This window comes from Cricetulus griseus, chromosome 2 (assembly GCF_003668045.3).
Source record: "Cricetulus griseus strain 17A/GY chromosome 2, alternate assembly CriGri-PICRH-1.0, whole genome shotgun sequence".
Taxonomy (NCBI): Eukaryota; Metazoa; Chordata; class Mammalia; order Rodentia; family Cricetidae; genus Cricetulus; species Cricetulus griseus.
This window is the reverse complement of record NC_048595.1, coordinates 132,733,925-132,752,163: the sequence shown is the minus strand read 5'-3', so window position 1 is coordinate 132,752,163 and position 18,239 is coordinate 132,733,925. Positions and strand designations below refer to the sequence as shown.

The 18,239-nt window shown below is 38.4% G+C and overlaps 1 protein-coding gene across 1 annotated transcript in view; it reads right to left on the bottom strand.

The window, feature by feature from the left end:
- Positions 1-18,239, bottom strand: part of Cngb3 (cyclic nucleotide gated channel subunit beta 3) — a 172,184-nt gene that overhangs the window by 33,501 nt on the left and 120,444 nt on the right. Inside the window, exon 13 of the mRNA XM_027402972.1 lies at positions 16,119-16,216. Within this exon, the coding sequence (XP_027258773.1) occupies positions 16,119-16,216 (98 nt within the window). The remainder of the gene's footprint in view (positions 1-16,118; positions 16,217-18,239) is intronic.

The window sequence follows — 18,239 nt, the reverse complement described above, 5'->3', positions numbered from 1 at the left end:
TGATCCACTACCAGGGGCCCCATAGAGTGCCGAGGCCTCCTCATTGACATCTATGTTCAGGGATCTGGATCAGTTCCCTGCTGGCCTCCCAGACATCAGGTACACGTGCTCCCCCTTGTTCAGGTCAGCTGTTTCTGTGGGTTTCACCAGCCTGGTCCCAACCTATTTGCTCTTCACTCCCCCCTCTCTGCAACTGGGTTCCAGAGTTCATTTCAGTGTATATCTGTGGGTGTCTGCCTCTGCTTCCATCAGCCACTGGATGAGGGCTCTAGGATGGCATATAAGGCAGTCATCCATCTCATCACAGGGGAAGAGCATTTAGGGTAGCCTCTCTACCATTGCCTAAATTGTCAGTTGGTGTTATCCTTGTATTATGCTTAGGTATACCCATTGTATTCCCGATCTCTCCAGGACTTTTATGATGAAGGGGTGTTTGATTTTGCCAAACATCTGATCATGTAGGGTTTTTTTTTAGTTTGTTCATATGGTGGATTACTTTTACTGATTTCTATATATTTAACCATCTCTACATCTCTGGGATGAAGCCTACTTGATCATGTCAATGATCTTCTTGCTGTGTTCCAGGATTCCCTTTGCAAGTATTTTATTATTTTTTTTTTGCATCTGTGTTCATAAGGGAACTTGATCTGTAGTTCTTTTCTTAGTTGAGTCATTATGTGGTTTGGATATTAGGATAACTGTGGTCTCAGAAAATGAATTGGGCAATGTTCCTTCTGTTTCTATTTTGTGGAATAATTTGAGAATCTGGTAGAATTTTGTACTAAAACCATATGGCCCTGGGGCTTTTTTGGTTGGTAGACTTTTAATGACTGCTTTTATTTCACTAGGGGCTATAGATCTTTTTTAGATGTTTGTATAATCCTGATTTAACTTTCTTAAGTCGTACCTATCAAGAAAACTATCTATTTCTTTTAGGCTTCCCATATTGTTGGAGTACAGGCTTCTTGAAGCATGTCATTATGATTCTCTGGATTTTCTTAGTGTCTGTTTTTATGTCCCCCTTTTCATTTCTGATTTGTTAATTAGGATATTCTTTCTGTGTCTTTTAGTTAGTTTGAATAAGGGTTTGTTTATCTTGTTGATTTCCTCAAAGAATCATTTCTTTGTTTCATTGATTCTTTGATTTTTCTCTTTGTTTTTATTTTATTAATTTCAGCCTTCAGTTTGATTACTTCTTGCCATCTTTTTCTCTTGCATATTCTTTTTGTCCTAGAGCTTTCAGATGTGCTGTTAAGTCGCTAGTAGTATGAGGTGTCAAATTCTTTATTAAAGCACTTAGTGCTATGAACATTTCTCTTAGCATTGCTTGCATTAAGTTTGGATGTGGTGTGTATTAATTTTCATTCAGTTCTAGAAAAATGAAAATTTTTTTCATTCAGCAGGCATTTGTTCAGTTTTCATGAGTTTGTAGACTTTCTAGTTTTTTTTTTTTCTTTTGCCATTGGTATCCAGCTTTAATATGAGGTGGTCTGATAGGATTCAGGAAGTTATTTCAATTTTCTTGTATCTGTGGAGACCTGCTTTGCGACTGAGTATGTGGTCAATTTTGGAGAAAATTCTGTGAGATGCTGAGAAGAAGGTATATTCTTTTGTATTTGAGTGCAATGTTCTGCAATATCTTTTAGGTCCATTTAGTCTGTAACATCTGCAAACTCCTGCATTTCTCTGTTTAGCTTTTGTCTGGATGACTTGTTAGTTGGTGAGAGTGGGATAGTGAAGTCTCCCACTATCAGTATGTGAGGGTCAATATGTGATTTAAGCCATAGTAGTGTTTCATTTAAACACTTAGGTGTCCTTAGTTTGGGGCATAGATGGTAAGAATTTTTAGACTTGAATATCAAAAAGGGGTTGGAATAAACTACATATAAGTTTATATATAAATAGTTTACACAAAGGAATGTTGGGAATATGTTAAATATCCTATTAGATTATGAAAAATAAATATATAAACTAGTATTTCTGATTATTTATGTCCAACAAAATTATAAAAAAACATTATTTGTAAAGATATTTTAAAAGTATGTATCTTGTTGGCACCTTCTGAGGAAGGAGAACAGATGGGACATCAGTAATTGTTCATTATTTAAAATGTTAATAAGAGAGAGGCTTTCTCTCTCTGTGGAGACAAATATTTCACCATCCTTTTCTAGTCGTCAGGTGAGCTTACTGGCAAAAAGTCCTAATCATGGATAACAAATCAATTGAGACTTGTTAGACCAAGCTAGGAGATAAGCACTAAAATAGATAAGGAGACAATTAGTCCTCTTCTCAGCAGGAAGACACAAGCATTTATATCAATAGTTCCAAAATCCTTGCTTAGGTTTACCCAGAGAGGACCATTTGCACTATTTGAAATATGACTCTCTATTAACTCGTTTTGGAAGAATCTGCGTCAGATCACGCAAACTCAACATACATGCTAAAGACAATAAACATTTAGAATTTTCTTTGCCAACCAAGCAATGCTGTCAATGAGAGAATGTTTTATGGTCAGGTGCCCTGGTTCTGTCTGCTCGTGGCTTAGGGTTCAACCCTTCTCATACAGATTTCAATTTAGGAAATGAAGCCTGCATGGTGAAGTCATTTCTATTTTATAACATGTGTGAGAAACACTACACTATTTTTTCTCCACAAAATCATTTTGTTCACCTTTATTTATGTGCTTGTGTGTGCACATGTGTGTGGAGTCAGAGGACAACTAGCAGGATTCCCTTTTCTTCTGCCATGTGTGTTCTGGGGTTGGAACTACAGGCCATTAGGCTTTGTGGCAAGCACATTCACCCACTCCATTATTATATGTTTAAAAAGAATTGCATCTTGCATTAACGATTTTTCCCTCTTTTCTGTGCTGTGTAACTTTCTTTGATAGAAGTCACTAGGATGTTTTCAGGTTGTAGAAATTCAAAGAGAAGCTGCTGTTTGTGGATTTCCCCTTTTGTTTTGGAATTCCATTTTGTTTAGGTTATTTGGCAACTTTGGCAGCAGTAAAACTCTTGTCTGTGACCATGGGTAGTATTAGATATGCACTTGTAGCTAGTAGGAGGTTGGTTGCATATGCATCAATTAGCCAGCTGCCCTTCATTACCAGTGACAAACTGCTCAAACTCCTCTATTTTCAACAGCATAGGGATTTATAGAGTAGGATTGAAAAAAGTACTATCCACAGATTCAAAACTTCTCTTGAAATCAAAAGTGCATACATAATATATTAAAGACATTTGCATTTACTGCTCCAGGTGTCAAAACAGGCATCTGACAAATTGTGCATTCTTGTTTTTACTTATTGATAATTTCAGTTTAGAGACCAAAGTGTTTCCCAACACTGTGAGAGCATTACTGAAACTCCAGTATAGTTTCTATAGAATAAGTGGACAGAGGGACCAGGGGGATGCTTCCTGTGGCCTTTAAAATCATCAAGCATTTTTTTCTTCTTCTTTAGTGGGATTTTTCTTCTGTGCAGCTCAGGGCACTGTTTCCTTAATGCCTCACAATTTCCATCTGTCTTTCAGTGGATTTATGGATGGGTTTATTTCAGTGTATTATTGAACAGTAAATTGGCTTAAGGCATCTCTCTCTAAGGCAAACATTCAGTGGACCTGACAGTAAATATCACAAGGGCTAGGTACTTTTTTGTCAGTTTCTACTGAACCCAAGTTTGGAAATGGAATCCTGACTCCATGGCTGTGGAATGTCACAGTGTCCTACTTTGCTTTCTATTGTTGTGATAAAGACCACAAGCAAAAGCAAGATAGGTAGAAAAGAGTGTATTTCGCTTACATGTACTAATCACAGTCCATCACCGAGGGAACCCAAGTCAGGAGCTCAAGGAATAGTGTAGGAACCAGAGGCAGGAACTGAAGCAGAGATAATGGAGGAACACTGCTTCCTGACTTTCTCCCTGTGACTTGCTTTCTTATACCACCCAGGGCCACTTACCCAGGTGTCTTAGTCACTGCTCTATTACTGTGAAGAGAAACTATGATGAAATTACTCTTATTAAAGAAATAATTTAATTGGGAAGCTTGCTGATAGTATGAGAGTTTTAGTCCATTATCATAGTGGGGAACATGGCGGCACACAGACTGGAATGGTGCTGGAGAATAGCTCAGAGTTACATCTTAATCCCCTGGCCAACAGAGAGACACTGGGCCTGGTGTGGGCTTTTGAAATCCCAATAAGGCCACACTTCCTAATCCTTTTCAAATACTGCCACACCCTGATGACTAAGCATTCAAATATATGAGCCTATGGGGGCATTCTTATTCAAACCACCACTCCAGGAGTGCCACTGCCCCCACTGGCACCTTCTCACATCAATCATTAGGTGAAAAAATTCCCCATAGATTTTCCTACATGCCAATCTGGTAGAGGCATTTTCTCCATTGAGGTTCCCTCTTCGTAGATAACTCTAACTTGTCTCAATTTGACAAAAAGCTAACAAGCACATATGATAACTTTATTTTTAAGCCTTATATTTTGGTCAGTACAAGAAAAGGCTAATGGTAGGTGCTGTATGGCTGACATTTTCTACTCTGTGTACCCTGGGGGTTGGGGGTAGGCATTCTGACCTTCCCTGTCTCCTCTTTCATTCTGTTTGATCATCTCCTTGGATTTTTGGTCATGCCAGGCAATTAATGTCTCCTAGATTGTCTTGTAGTATCTCCAGAAAGCAGTGGGCATGATGCGATCATCATTTACCCCAACAGAGTCTTTAGATTTGATTTCCCATTTTTGTGATTCCACAAGATTTCCAGCATGGCAAACAATGCCTACTGGGCAGACTCCAAGACTACCTGTCTGCTTCTCTATTGACCTGGTCACCATTGAAGAGCTGGTGTAAGATGTCATATATGTCATTGTTCATGGGAGAAAGCAGAGAAACTGAACCAACCTGCCTGCTAGACAGCTATATTCTCACACTCAAACCCCAGGGAGACACCTCTCTCAGGAATATCAGCATATCCACTCCTGGCAGTGTGTAGGGTCTGAGTTACCAAGTACACAGATTAATGCCAAGTATGCAGGATTTTCAATACAGGGAGAGTAGAGTGCCTGATGAAACATGAGCATGCCTGTTGTATTAATACTTAACAATTATATTAAAATGTACTATTTGTTTGTTTGTTTAGCTCTTCCAACTCCCTTGTGAGGCTAGGAGATAATCTTGTGTTTTAGACAGAGGCTTGGAAGCTCAGGAGGCCTCTTCACACTCTCCTAGGACACCCACACAGCAGGCATCACCTCCTGAGGACTGTGAGGTCAATGTGCCTATACTATTCACTTCCTTCTCACCAGGACTCAGAACATGCTAGACACTGAATGAATATAGGCTCATATATGAAATAAAACTGGTAGAAATGGTTTCATTTTAGAGAATGAAAAATTCAGTGTTGCCAGAAATTGAATTAAATATTTTTGTAAAGTTTCTGGAGATGTGAATTGAGGTGTGGGAAATCCCCACTTTTTTTTTTTAAATTCAAAATCTAACCTAACTGCAGTGTATTGGTTCTAAGGAATTCATTTTTAACATCTACAAACGTGGAGCACAATTGTGAAGTTGATAAAATTTATCCTTTGAACCCCTACAATTTTAGTTCTCTGGAGCTCTTCTTTTCTGTTTCTAGGCTCCCCACACCCTTTTCTGTGTGTTTTCTTTGAAATGGACCTCAAAATATTATCAGTGATTTCTAATTCACTGTGAATTTAAGTGACTCTCAAGTACAAGCAATGGTCTTTAGGAATTTTACCAACTTGGTTTTGCTTACCGTAGAGAGAACTGCTTTGTTCTATCTTAAACTTCATTTTCATTAAAAAAGAGGTTGAGTTATAAGTTCACAGCTTATCAACACCGAGTCTCAAATCCCATCAGATCTAGCCATATACTCAGTGTTTGTAAACACTAGTAATAGGTTTCTCCAGTAGTTTCCTTTAAGAACTGTCAATAATTCAACAGTTCTAGGAATATAGGCACGTTTTCCCAGGAACTCCACATGTTCCAAAAGTGAGAAGTTCTCAACCAGATGGAAACCTGAGGGTAAAGCTAACTCATCCTTCTAGGATCAGGAAAGAAGTTGGTTTTCCCCGGTGTGATCATTGTCCTGAGATTGCATCAGTTTTTTTTTTATTTCCTCAGCAACAGTAATAACTATACTTTCCTAAGTGTCAAATACTGATGGATTATATGTTTAAAATGGTTGATCACCACAACACACACACACAACACACACACACACACACACACACACACACACACACACACAGGTCTTACATTTATGTAGAATCTCCTAATCCTAGGGGGCGCTAAAGAGCAGACAGTATGAGCACAGCTACAGATGATGCTCCCTACCACAACACACACACACACACACACACACACACACACACACTATATCTTACATTTATGTAGAATCTCCTAATCCTAGGGAGCTCTAAAGAGCAGACAGTATGAGCACAGCTACTGTCTTAGCTACTGCCTTAGCTACTCAGGGTGTGAAGGACCAGGATTAGGATTCGTTGAAGTTAAGAGCTTACCGCTCAAAGACTTTGAGAGAAGCCTAGTAACAGCACCCCATGACTGACAGTCACTCGGTAAAATCAAAGTTGGTGACAATGATACACAGCTTTCCTACGCACTCCAATTTTAGGTATGTCTGATAAGGCCCCACATCTGGGATCTGAGTGTGAGGTAGGCATCACTTTCCCATTCTATTCCTGATGCGACTGTCACTAACATGCAAATGATTCCTCCTGATATCTCCTACAGAGGAAACCATAAATATTCCAGAAACCATTAGTCATAATTGAGTCACAGGTCACACACAGTACAGTGTTCTATATGGGATGGGGTCTGCACTTTTCACAGAGTAGCAAATGGTCAGACATTTCATGTTTCCTTTGATTGGCAGGTAGTAGATACTCATGTTTCAAATTTGATGTTTCAAGGTCTCCCAGTTCCTTCTGTGGGGTGGCAGGGCTCATTTTTGTTTTTCAGAAATGCAATTCTAATCCAAGCCACTAGGTGGCATGGCAGAACTTTTGTTAAATTTCCTTTTATTTCAGATAATTCAGTGGCCAAAGCAAAGTGTGAATTCCCTAGCTTAATTTGGTAAAAATATATACATTTAAAAATCAAAATGAGAATAATAACTCATTACAAAAGAGGGAATATTACCCACTGTAATGGAAATGAATCACTCTTGATAAGTTTAATAATCATGGTTAGGCCTGAAATAACAACGAATCTTCAAGGAGCCATTTTAATGGGCAAAAAAATAATGTGGCAATTCATCATTAAGCTATTTCAAAACCAATAGCTCCATGTCAAAGTAGAAAACCTTACTGACTAACCTGGATTGATGAAGCAAAGTTTTAGAAACTCCTGTGAGTTTTTTTTTTTTTTTTTTTTTTTTTTTTTTTTTTTTGTTGTTTTTGACCGGCTTTAAGAGGGAAAAGGGTACATAACATTTTAGGCACTATTTATTTATTTATTTAAGAGACAGAATCTTGTATATCATAGACTGCTCTCAATCTCACTTTATAGCTGAGGCTGGCCTTAACTCTTGATCCCTCTGCCTTTACCACCCAAGTGCTGGGATGGCAGGTATGTCCTGAGCAATAGAAAAGCACATGTGTGTTTGTCTCTGACTGATATGCTAAGTCTAAGTGTGAAACACTGAGGAGTATCTCATGATACTTAACCTAGATCCTTACTGCTGCTGTAGGATCTGAATACATTTAAAGGCTCACATGTTGAAAGCTGGTCCCTAGGTGATAGAATTCCAGAGAAGAAGTTGCTGGATCCCTGGGGATTTAAGGTCTAATGAAAGGAAATCAGATTATTTAGGATGTATTCCTGAAGGGAGTACTGGGACCCAAGCCCTGACTCTTCCTCTCTCTGAGATGATGATCATCCTCCCTCCCAAGTGCTCCCGCCATCATGTACTGTATTGACACAAGCCCAAAACAACACAGTCAAACAACCATCTAGTACTGAAACCGAGAGGAAGAATTAAGTCTTTGCTCCTTTTAAGTCAATTGTCTCAGGTATTTTGTCTAATCAACAGAACACAGAACTATTCACTCATTGTCCTATCAGTTACTAGATTCAGGTTGATGGAGAACCAGAATGTACCCTCACACAGTAGTTAAGTTCATAGTCTGTGGTAGGAAGGACCTGGTTCAAACTCTGCTGCATTACTTAGTGTTCTGAGTATTACTCCAGTTGGCTACATTGTTTACTTCTCCCTAAAATGAAGGTACTACCTAAGCTTTCTTTAAGAGTATATTAGTTTACAACAGGCCATGCCTGCCAGAAAACCAGGTAGGCTGCATGCAGCTCTTTTTTGAGTGTGCTTGCCTAAACCCAACCCTCTAGTCTCATTCCTAACAGATTGGCAACAGCAACAGATCACCAGCTGCACTCCAACTCCCCACTTCTCCTGTGGATCCCACAGATTATCCCCTCTTAACCTCCCTCTCCTAACTCCTGGCTGAATCCTAGCCTCCAACATCAGAAGTCATTACCTTTGAACACACCTGCTAAGCAAGCCAGTAATATAGGTAACACACACTCATCATACTCTCTGAAAATCCAGAGAGGAAGCCAAAACCAAAGAACAAAACACACACCCAATGGAGTCAAATTTGGAAATTAGTATCTAGATTTATAATCATCCCAAATCTAGATGTTGAGGCACTAGCATAAGAGTACAATGAATAACAGGCAGGGCAAAATGTCACCACTAGAGCACAGCTATACTACCATAGCAGGCACTGAGTATTCCAACATAGCAGAAGCACGAGAAAAAGACTTTAAAGGCAACCATATGAATAAGATAGGAGTCCTTAAAGAGGAAATGACTAAATCACCTAAAGAAATTCAGGAAAACACAAACAATTGGAGGAAATGAATAAATCCCTTAAAGTAAGCCAATAAAATACAAACAAAAAGTTGAAGGAAACAAATAAGACTGTTCAAGACTGAAAATGGAAACAGAAAGGATAAAGAAAACACAAACTGAGAGAATTATGAAAACGAAAAATCTAGAAATTTGAACAGAATCTACAGAGGCAAGCCTCACCAACATAATACAAGGGATGGAAGAGAGCATCCTAGGTACTGAATTTACAGTAAAAGAAATTGATACACAAGTAAAAGGAAATGTTAAACCTAAAAAACTTCTGACACAAATTATCTAGAAAATCTGGGACACTATGACAAAGCCAAACCCAAGAAAAATGGAAAGACAAGGAAAAGAATCCCAGTTCAAAGGCCCAGAAAATGTTTTCAACAAAATCGTAGAAGAAAATTTTCCTAACCTAAAAAAGGAGATGCCTATAAAAGTACAAAAAGGTTACAGAACACCAAATATACTGGACCAGAAGAGAAAGTCCCATTGGCACTTAATAGTCAAAAGAATAAATACAATGGAGCTGACTTCCCAATGGAGACTTTAAAAGCCTGAATGGACTAGACAGATGTGCTGAAAACAATAAGAGACCACAGATGCTAGCCTAGATTACTGTACTCAGCAAAACTTTTAATCACAATAGATGGAGAAAATACAACAGATATTCCATGATAAAGTCAAGTTTAAAATAATATCTATCCCTATAGAAAGTACTACAATGAAAATTCCAACCTCAGGAGTTTAACTGTATCCATGAAAACACAGAAAATAAGTAATCTCACACCATCAAAACAAAAGAAAGGAAACACACACACACACACACACACACACACACACACACACACACACACACACACACACACACAGCCCTTACCAACACCAATAACAAAATAACAGGAATATCTCTCAATATCAATAGTATCAATTCCCCAACAAAATGGCAAAGACTTCTGTTGGTGCAGAATTCTACTAGAATTAATGCCAATACTCCTCAAATTACTTCACAAAATAGAAATAGAAAGAACATTGTCTAATTCATTTCATGAGATTACAGTTATCCTGATAACCAAATCACATAAAGACTCAATGAAGAAAGAGAATTTCAGACTAATTTCCCTTATGAAAATAGATACAAAAACTCAATAAGATACTTGTAAACTATATCGCAAAACACATAAAAAAAGACCATTACCATGATCAAGCAGACTTCATCCCAGAGAAGCAGGGATGGGTTCATGTATGAAAATCTGTCAATGTAATTCACCATATGAACAAATGACATAAAAATCATGATTATGTCATTAGATGCAGAAAGGCCTTTGATAAAACCCAATACTCCTTCATGTTAAAAGTCCTGGATAGATTAGGGATAGAGGGACAGACCAAAATGTAATAAAGGCAATTTACAAAAAGTCTATAGCCAACATCAAATTAAATGGAAAGAATCTCAAAGCAATTCAGGAACAAGGCAAGATTGCCAACTTTCTCTATATCTAGTCAATATATACTTGAAGTTTTAGCATGAACAATAAGACAATTAGGAAAGCAATAAGAGCAATTAGAACAATAAGAGCAATTAGACAAATAGAAAAGGAAGAAGTCAAATTATCATTATTTGCAGATGATATGAGAATATACCTAAGTGACACCAAAATTTTTACCTACACGTGATAAATAGTTTTAGCAAAGTGACTGGGTACAAGAGTAACTAAAAAAATCAGTAACACATATACAAATGACAAACATACTAAGAAAGAAATCAGGGAAAGCACTTTTCACAATAGCTTCAAGTAATATAAAATATCTGGGGTAACTCAAACTAAGAAAGTGAAAGACTTATATAATAAAAACTTCAAGTACACATATATATATATATATATATTCATCATATATATATATATAATGAAGTATTACTCAGCTGTTAATAAATTACATTATGAAATTTGCAGGCAAATGGATAGAAATAGAAAAAAAAATCTTGAGTGAGGTTGCCCAGACACAGAAAGACAAATATGGTGGGTAATCTCTTACAAGTAGATATTAGCCATTAAGTAAATGATAACCAAACTGCAATCTATAGATGCAGAGAGGCTAGGTAAAGAGGAGGAGTCTAGTGGGGACACATGAATCTCCCTGGGAAGAGGAAAATTGAATAGATTTATGGATGGACTGGATGTGGGAAGGATGGGAGTGGGAAGGATCAGACTAGAGGAAATGGAATGGAGGGAGAGAATTCAGGGAAAGATGGCTGGAATTGGGGGAACGCTTGGAGGATGGGGTGGAAACCTATGCTGGGGAAACTTCCTGGAATCTATGAAGGTGATCCCAATGGGGGAGTATTCCCCTTACTCCATATCCTCTCCAGCATAAGCTGTCATCAGTGTTTTTAATCTTAGTCATTCTGATAGGTGTAAGATGGTATCTCAGAGTTGTTTTGATTTGCATTTCCCTGATGAGCAAGGATGTTGAACACCTCAGGTGTCTTTTGGCCATTTGAGATTATTCTGTTGAGAATTCTGTTTAAATCTTTACCCCATTTTTTAATTGGATTAGTTTGATGTATAATTTCTTCAGTTCTTTGTATAGTTTGGAGATCAGTTCTCTGTCAGATGTGCGGTTGTTGAATATCTTTCCCCATTATGTAGGCAGCTGTTTTTATCTTGTTGACCATGTCCTTTGCTTGACAGAAGCTTCTCAGTTTCAGGAGGTTCCATAAACAACCCAGGCTGATGGTCTCTGCAAACTGACTGCTTGGGTAACCAGGAACCAGAGACTAGATATCTCAGAGACCTAGGGTAAATCCAAAACTGACTGATCTAAAAACAAATCAATGAAATGATTCCTAATGCTATTCCTCTATACTCATAGACCAATTCCTTATCCAGTTATCATCAGAGAGGCTTCCTCCAGCAGCAGAGGGAAACAGATGTTGAGACCCACAGCCAGATATTATGTGGAGAGAGTCTAAATAGAGGTACTCATCAAACTCCTTCCCTCTAAGCTCAGGCTATCATGAGTTAGAGGAGGCAGAGAGATTGTAAGACTCTGAGGGGATGGAATACACTAGAATTTCCCTCTAAATCAATTAAACAAGGCATATAAGAGGTCACAGAGATTGAAGCAGCAAGCAAAGAGCCTACATGTGGTGCATCATTTCCTCTGTGTGCATACTAATGCTATTAGCCTGTTATTTTTTATGGGACTCCTGACTTTGAGAATAAGTGGGTCTCTGACTCTATTGCCTGCTCTTGAGACTCTTTTCCTCCTATTGGGTTGCTGTGGCCAACTTTTATATGAATGTTTTTACCTGACCTTAGAGTATTTTATATTGTCACGTTTGGTTGTTATCTCATAGAAACTTGTTTTTTTCTAATCAGAGACAGAAAGGGAGTGGGTCTGGAGAGGAGGAGAGGTGTGGAGGAACTGGAAAGAGTAGAGGGAAGGGAGCTATAATCCAAATATATTGTAATAGAAAAGAACCTATTTTCAATTAAAAAGAGTCTATTAGTTTGCTATAGTTACCATAACAAAATATGACAGATTGAGTGGTTTAAAGAAGAAAAAATCCTGTCCTGAGAGTTCTGAATGCTAGAAGCTCATGGTCATGTTGCCTTCAGGTTTGGTATCCCTGGTTCGCTGTCTCCCTGTTTTGTAGATGGTTGTCTTTCCTCTAAGTTCTCAAATGTTCATCCTGCTCATGCCTCCCATGTGTCTTTCTTTATATTCCAAACATCTGTTTCTTTTTAAGGAAAGAAGTCACGATGGATTACAGACCCCCTTAGCTTAATCAGCACGTTAAAAGCCTTATCTCTAAGTGTGATCATTTGCTGAGGTCAAGAGGTTACATCTTCAATTTTTGAAACCAGAAAGTATGACTCATTCCACAACTAGAGAGTTCCTGAGAGAAATGACGAAGAAATTGCTACACTGTGCCACATGGTGGGTTCTGAGTAAGTGGCAGATATTTGTATTTTTGTGCAGACACATATATCTACACTAAGATCCAGGGTAAATGATGGCTTCATTCTTACTTTTGACAACCTCATTCCAAATATATCTGAGTGCTTGAAGAGCATGAAAAGATTTGGCAAACCAATGGGTAGGGTGATTGTATTGTTGGAATTGAAGGATTGAAAAAGGACCTCTCTGTAATGTCACCTTAATATTATTTGGCATTAATTACTATTGTGTGAACTTCTCTAGATGTTTCTGCAGAGATATGAATAAACATCTATTCACCCCAGATAGGAAACCAATGACAGATCACAGTTCAGATACCAACACCAAAGTCCAACTAGGTGAATCAACGAGTCTTATTGGGGTTACTTACAAGAATGTGGGTGAGTTACTTACAGGAACAGAAATGACTCAAAGACAGCTGCATTACTAAAAACCCACCCCAGAATGTACAACAGCTCATGAAATCTGGAAACCTGGAACACACTGCATAGCCTGCTGGCATCTTGGCATCTGTAGAGGTTGGAGAGTGTTCTTCCAAGCAGTTTGGTGTATTCCTGTCTAGGAAGCTCAACTTATTTGAGTTTCTTCAAAGCTGCACAGCTTAGGAGTCCTTACTATATAAGCTTGAGGAATTGGTGGGAGGGTGTGTAGGGAGTAACCCTAGCCCCGCCCAATAGTCCTGGGGCAGGTACCAGGTGGACCTGGGGACTCGCCCATAAGGGCGGGGTGAAGGAAAGCCGGGATGACGTAAAAGGGACTTCTTAAAGGGCAGCACGGGGGACCGCGCTCTCGCTTTGTTCTGGCTACGCTGGCTGGGTTCTTAACCTAGCTCTGGCCTGTGTTTCACCCGGCTGTGCTTGGAAATAAAGAGACTTTAATCCAATAAGGGTGGGGTAGGGCATCTAGTTAATTTAAAGAAATTCTTGAAGCTTTTTAGTTTTTACTTTGTGAGTATTAGGAATCCTCTGTTTAGGATATTCTGGCTTTAAATAGTTACCCTGAAGGATGCATGTTTCATCTCCATTTAGAACATCTTGGATCTTAATGATCTTCCCTCTAAGATAACATGGTTTATTTTGGAGGAAACTGGTACATAACACTACAGTCTATTTCTGTTTGTTACAGAATTACAGATCAAAGGAAACAATCTCATGGATCTCCACAAGTTTAAGCTAGCCTAGTCTTTATGTTGAGTTCTGGACCAGAAGGGTTACATAGTGTGTTGCTAGCCCAACAACAACCAGCAACAACAACAGCAGCAAGAATAACAATGGCAACAACTCCACTCTTGTCTAGAATTTAATCTTGCTACTTAGGGGAGCACTAGGTAAATTGCTACACAGAGTTAAGTATATCAACTCCAAGTTGCCTTCCTCCCCCACAGCAATTGTTAACTGCTTAACTACTGTGGGAGAGAAGTGTCACAACTGTCAGAAACTGTGCTGTGCACTATAGCACATTCCTGTTTGATATCTTCACTCCTGACTCGTCTCTAGAAGCAATTGTTGATCAGGTTTCTGTTATCTCAGTTGCCCTACTCTTCAGTCCCTGCTCTTACAGTGGAAAAGTTTCAAATTCATTGTCACTCTTAAAACGTATTATTCATGACCTGATGTGTTAGACTTCATGTAGTTTAAGTAAACAAGAAAACCTATATAGGTAAAATTTTAAGACAATCTCATCTATAATTCTGTGATTCGACAGAATTTCTCATAGCATAGAGTCAGGGCTTTGGGTCACTCTGCCTAGGAATCTCACCACACAGCTATTCTTTCATCTTCTGGCCAGTGGTAGTAATCATATATTTCAAGGCATATGCTTCTGCATGGATTACCGTTTCTTTTCTGTCTTTGCTGGAATTCAGTGTTTGTACTGATATCATGCTAAAAACTATCAATACATGGACTGGTCTAAATTATTTTTCTAACTTGAGCCTCTCCAAGGAACACAAGATTAGGAAATTAAATTGTTTCCATGGTATTTCCATTCAGGACTTTATCACTCCAAACAAACAGATCTTTGTTTGTGCAAATCCTAACAGTCCTTCCTTGAGAGAGGAGGGTACTCAAAAAAGAAGGTAATGAAATTTATGAGGCTCACAGAACTTGAAAGACCCATGAAGCTCAGAAAGGCCTGTCTGCAATGTTATATAAACAGTCAGCAGTTGCTAGGGAAGAGGATCTGCTTAGAAGTTGAGCAGGGAACTTCAGAAATTCAGCTTTTGTGAGTCATCACTGATGCTGGGATGGGCTTGCTTGTCATGCAGCTGCCACTGAGCAACTCATGCTTCTGAAGGTAATTCCTTACCTATGCTTGGGCAAGCAAATCCTACAAACTTACTGGTTTCCTAGGCTATACTTGAGCAGGTTCATTTTACCTGTCATCATTGCCCTGTCTGGAGTGAATAAACATTTATGCCTCCCTAGAAAAAGACATATAGCAAGAAGATAGAATTTTATGACTCAGTCACTAGCCGGAGGCCGGTACCTCAATATAGGAATTGAATTTCAGCATGAATTTTGATGATGACGCCATCATTCAAACCATCCTAAAATTGGTTTATTTTTATTATTGCAGATTCTAGGCTGACTAGTGCTATACTGAAAGACTTTTCCTTAAAGAAAAAAGAAGCTAAGTCTAAAGCATTAGTAATAGTTACATGAATAGGCCAAATGCAAAGCTGCTCTGCGAATTTGATTCATAATACATTGCTAAGGCACATTCATAAATGGAAGGTGATGCATGTGTTAGCAAAGACAGAGCAGTGGAGTTTAATTAAATTTAAATTTATGCAAGAAGAGTCTGAAGAACTTGTCTGAAGAACTCCTCTTCCTTGACACTAATTAGAACAGAGAGGCTTCTAAAGAGCAAGTTGTCTGTTGAGCAGGGACCCATAATCTTTTTGATTCTTGTAAATTGTCCAGGTTATTTTGATTTTGTTAAAACACAAGGCAGGAACAGTGAGATGGCTCAGCAGGTAAAAGCACCTGCTGCCAAGTCTGTTCATCTCAGTTTGCCTTCTGAGGCCCACTGACTCTTGTAAATTTCCCTCTGATTGCCACATGCATGCCTTGGCACATGTGTGTTCCTTCAAATCTCCCACATGTGCATACAAAACAAATAAATTAATAAAATGTAGTAAAAATTGAAGTCCCCATGAATTCCATATGTAGTAAGAACTTATATTTTTAGAAAGAAATTGATATTTTTCTATTTAAAAGTACTTGCCTTGAACAACTCTACATGGTTGATGATGCTGAAGTTTGTGTCAATTGCAAGAGATAATTGCATTGCTGTTGGTAGGTTCTCAAGCAAGTTGGACTCATCTTTGTAAAAATAAACACAAAAACCCCAAAGTAATTAGTAAAACAATTCACCAAAGAGTAAGTAGAAAAATATTGAAAACAAAGATAACAAAATGCAAACATTTTATAAATAAGTGTATCTTAAATTCAGTGTGTTTATTATGAATATCAGCATTACATACCTACCATCAAGACTCTATGAGTGTGCTCATGCACAGCTTTGTGTTTTTTAAAATATTTTTGGATTTATTTATTTATTATGCATACAGCATTTGTCTGTATGCCCACAGGGTAGAAGAGGGTGCCAGATCTCATTACAGATGGTTGTGAGCCACTATGTGGTTGCTGGGAATTGAACTCAGGTCTTCTGGAATAAAAGCCAAAGCTCTTAACCTCTGATCCATCTCTCCATTCCTGCACAACTGTGTGTTTGATTAATGTGTGTGTATGTTCCATATGTGCTTGTGTAGAGGCTAGAGGTGGACATTGGTGTCTTTGATTGCTCCTTACTCTGATTTTTGAGATAGGTGCTCTCATTGACCTTGGCACTTACTGTCTAGATTAGTTGGCCAATGGGCTCTAGTGGTCCTCCTCTTTTATATCCATTGCATTGGAGCTTTTCTTCTTTTGAGAGACAAGGTCTTGAAGTGCAGCCCAGGTTGGCCTTGATCTCACAGAAAACTTTCTGCTGGGTCCTCCCAAGTTCTGGAATTATAGGCAATTCCACCATACCCAGTCCTTCATATGTCACAACCATGCCATTTTGCTCATGAGAGCAATGAAGTATAAAGATTTGTTTTTTTTTATGTATATGAATGCTCTATCTGCATGTACAACTTTATGCCGGAAAAGGGAATCAGATCCCACTATAGATAGTTGTAAGCTACCACATGGTTGTTGGGAATTGAACTCAGGACCTCTGGAAAAGCAGCTAGTGCTCTTAATCATTGGGCCATCTCTCCAGCCTGACAGGAGAGCATTTTAACTACAAATGGCATACTGAATATTCCAGAACATTATTTTTGAGACTTCAAGGTATTGCATTTAATGACCATGGGACAAAGTTTAGTGAACAGGCTGAGGTGGGGAAAGGGTCTAGTTCTTGTTTCTGCCAACCCCATCAGCCTAAGGATGACAAATGGCAATGAGTGTAGGTGGTGTTTGAAGGCATATGGAGGTCTCTCTTGTCCTATGGCCAGATGTTCATTTCTACTTTGCAGATAGAAAAAAATAATTTAAACTCAGAGAGACTGTAAATGACTTGCTGGATTGAGCAAATTAGTAGGAATGTCAGCTGGGAATATAATCTAATGAAGACATGTACTAAGTGAGTAAATTTAAATTATTGTTGTTTAGTTGCTTATTAACCCAATAATGAATCTGAATACATTATGCATTTTTTCCTATATGTGATTAAATGACAGACCTGCAGACTGACAGGAGATTAATTAAAAAATTGCCCATTCCTAATATCAAGTATGCTCAGGGTTCATGAGGATGCATTATCTTGGATGTTTTCTGTTTTTTTAAAAAAGTTATTTGCTTTCTTTTAGATAGTCTCTCTATATAGTCTTGACTGGCCTGGAACTTCCATTATGGAGCAGCTAGCCTTCAACTCATAGAGATTCACGTACCTCTGTCTCCAAAGGATTCTATGCTATCTTTCATATAAAAATATAGCTTAGGGGTAGAGAGAGGGTCTAGTGGTAAAGAGAACTTGCTGTTCTTGCAGAGAACCTGGTTTCAGTTCTGTATCTATATGGTAGCTCACTACTATCTGTAGCTCCAGTTTTGTGGGATTTAAAGCCCTTTTCTGGCCTTTGCCGGCACCAGGCATACATGTAGTGCACATAAATAAAATAAGTTAGTCTTTAAAGCACAGCTTCTTATTTCTGAGGGTTATTTGTCTCTAGTTATCCACTAAGCCAGAGTTGAATCAGTGTCTGTAGTTGCTATCAGGAGCCACTCTTTGCAGTTTCTTTCCCTCTAGAATTGCTTTCATGATTATCTGTGGAACCAAAGAGAAGAGACACAGTGCTCTGAT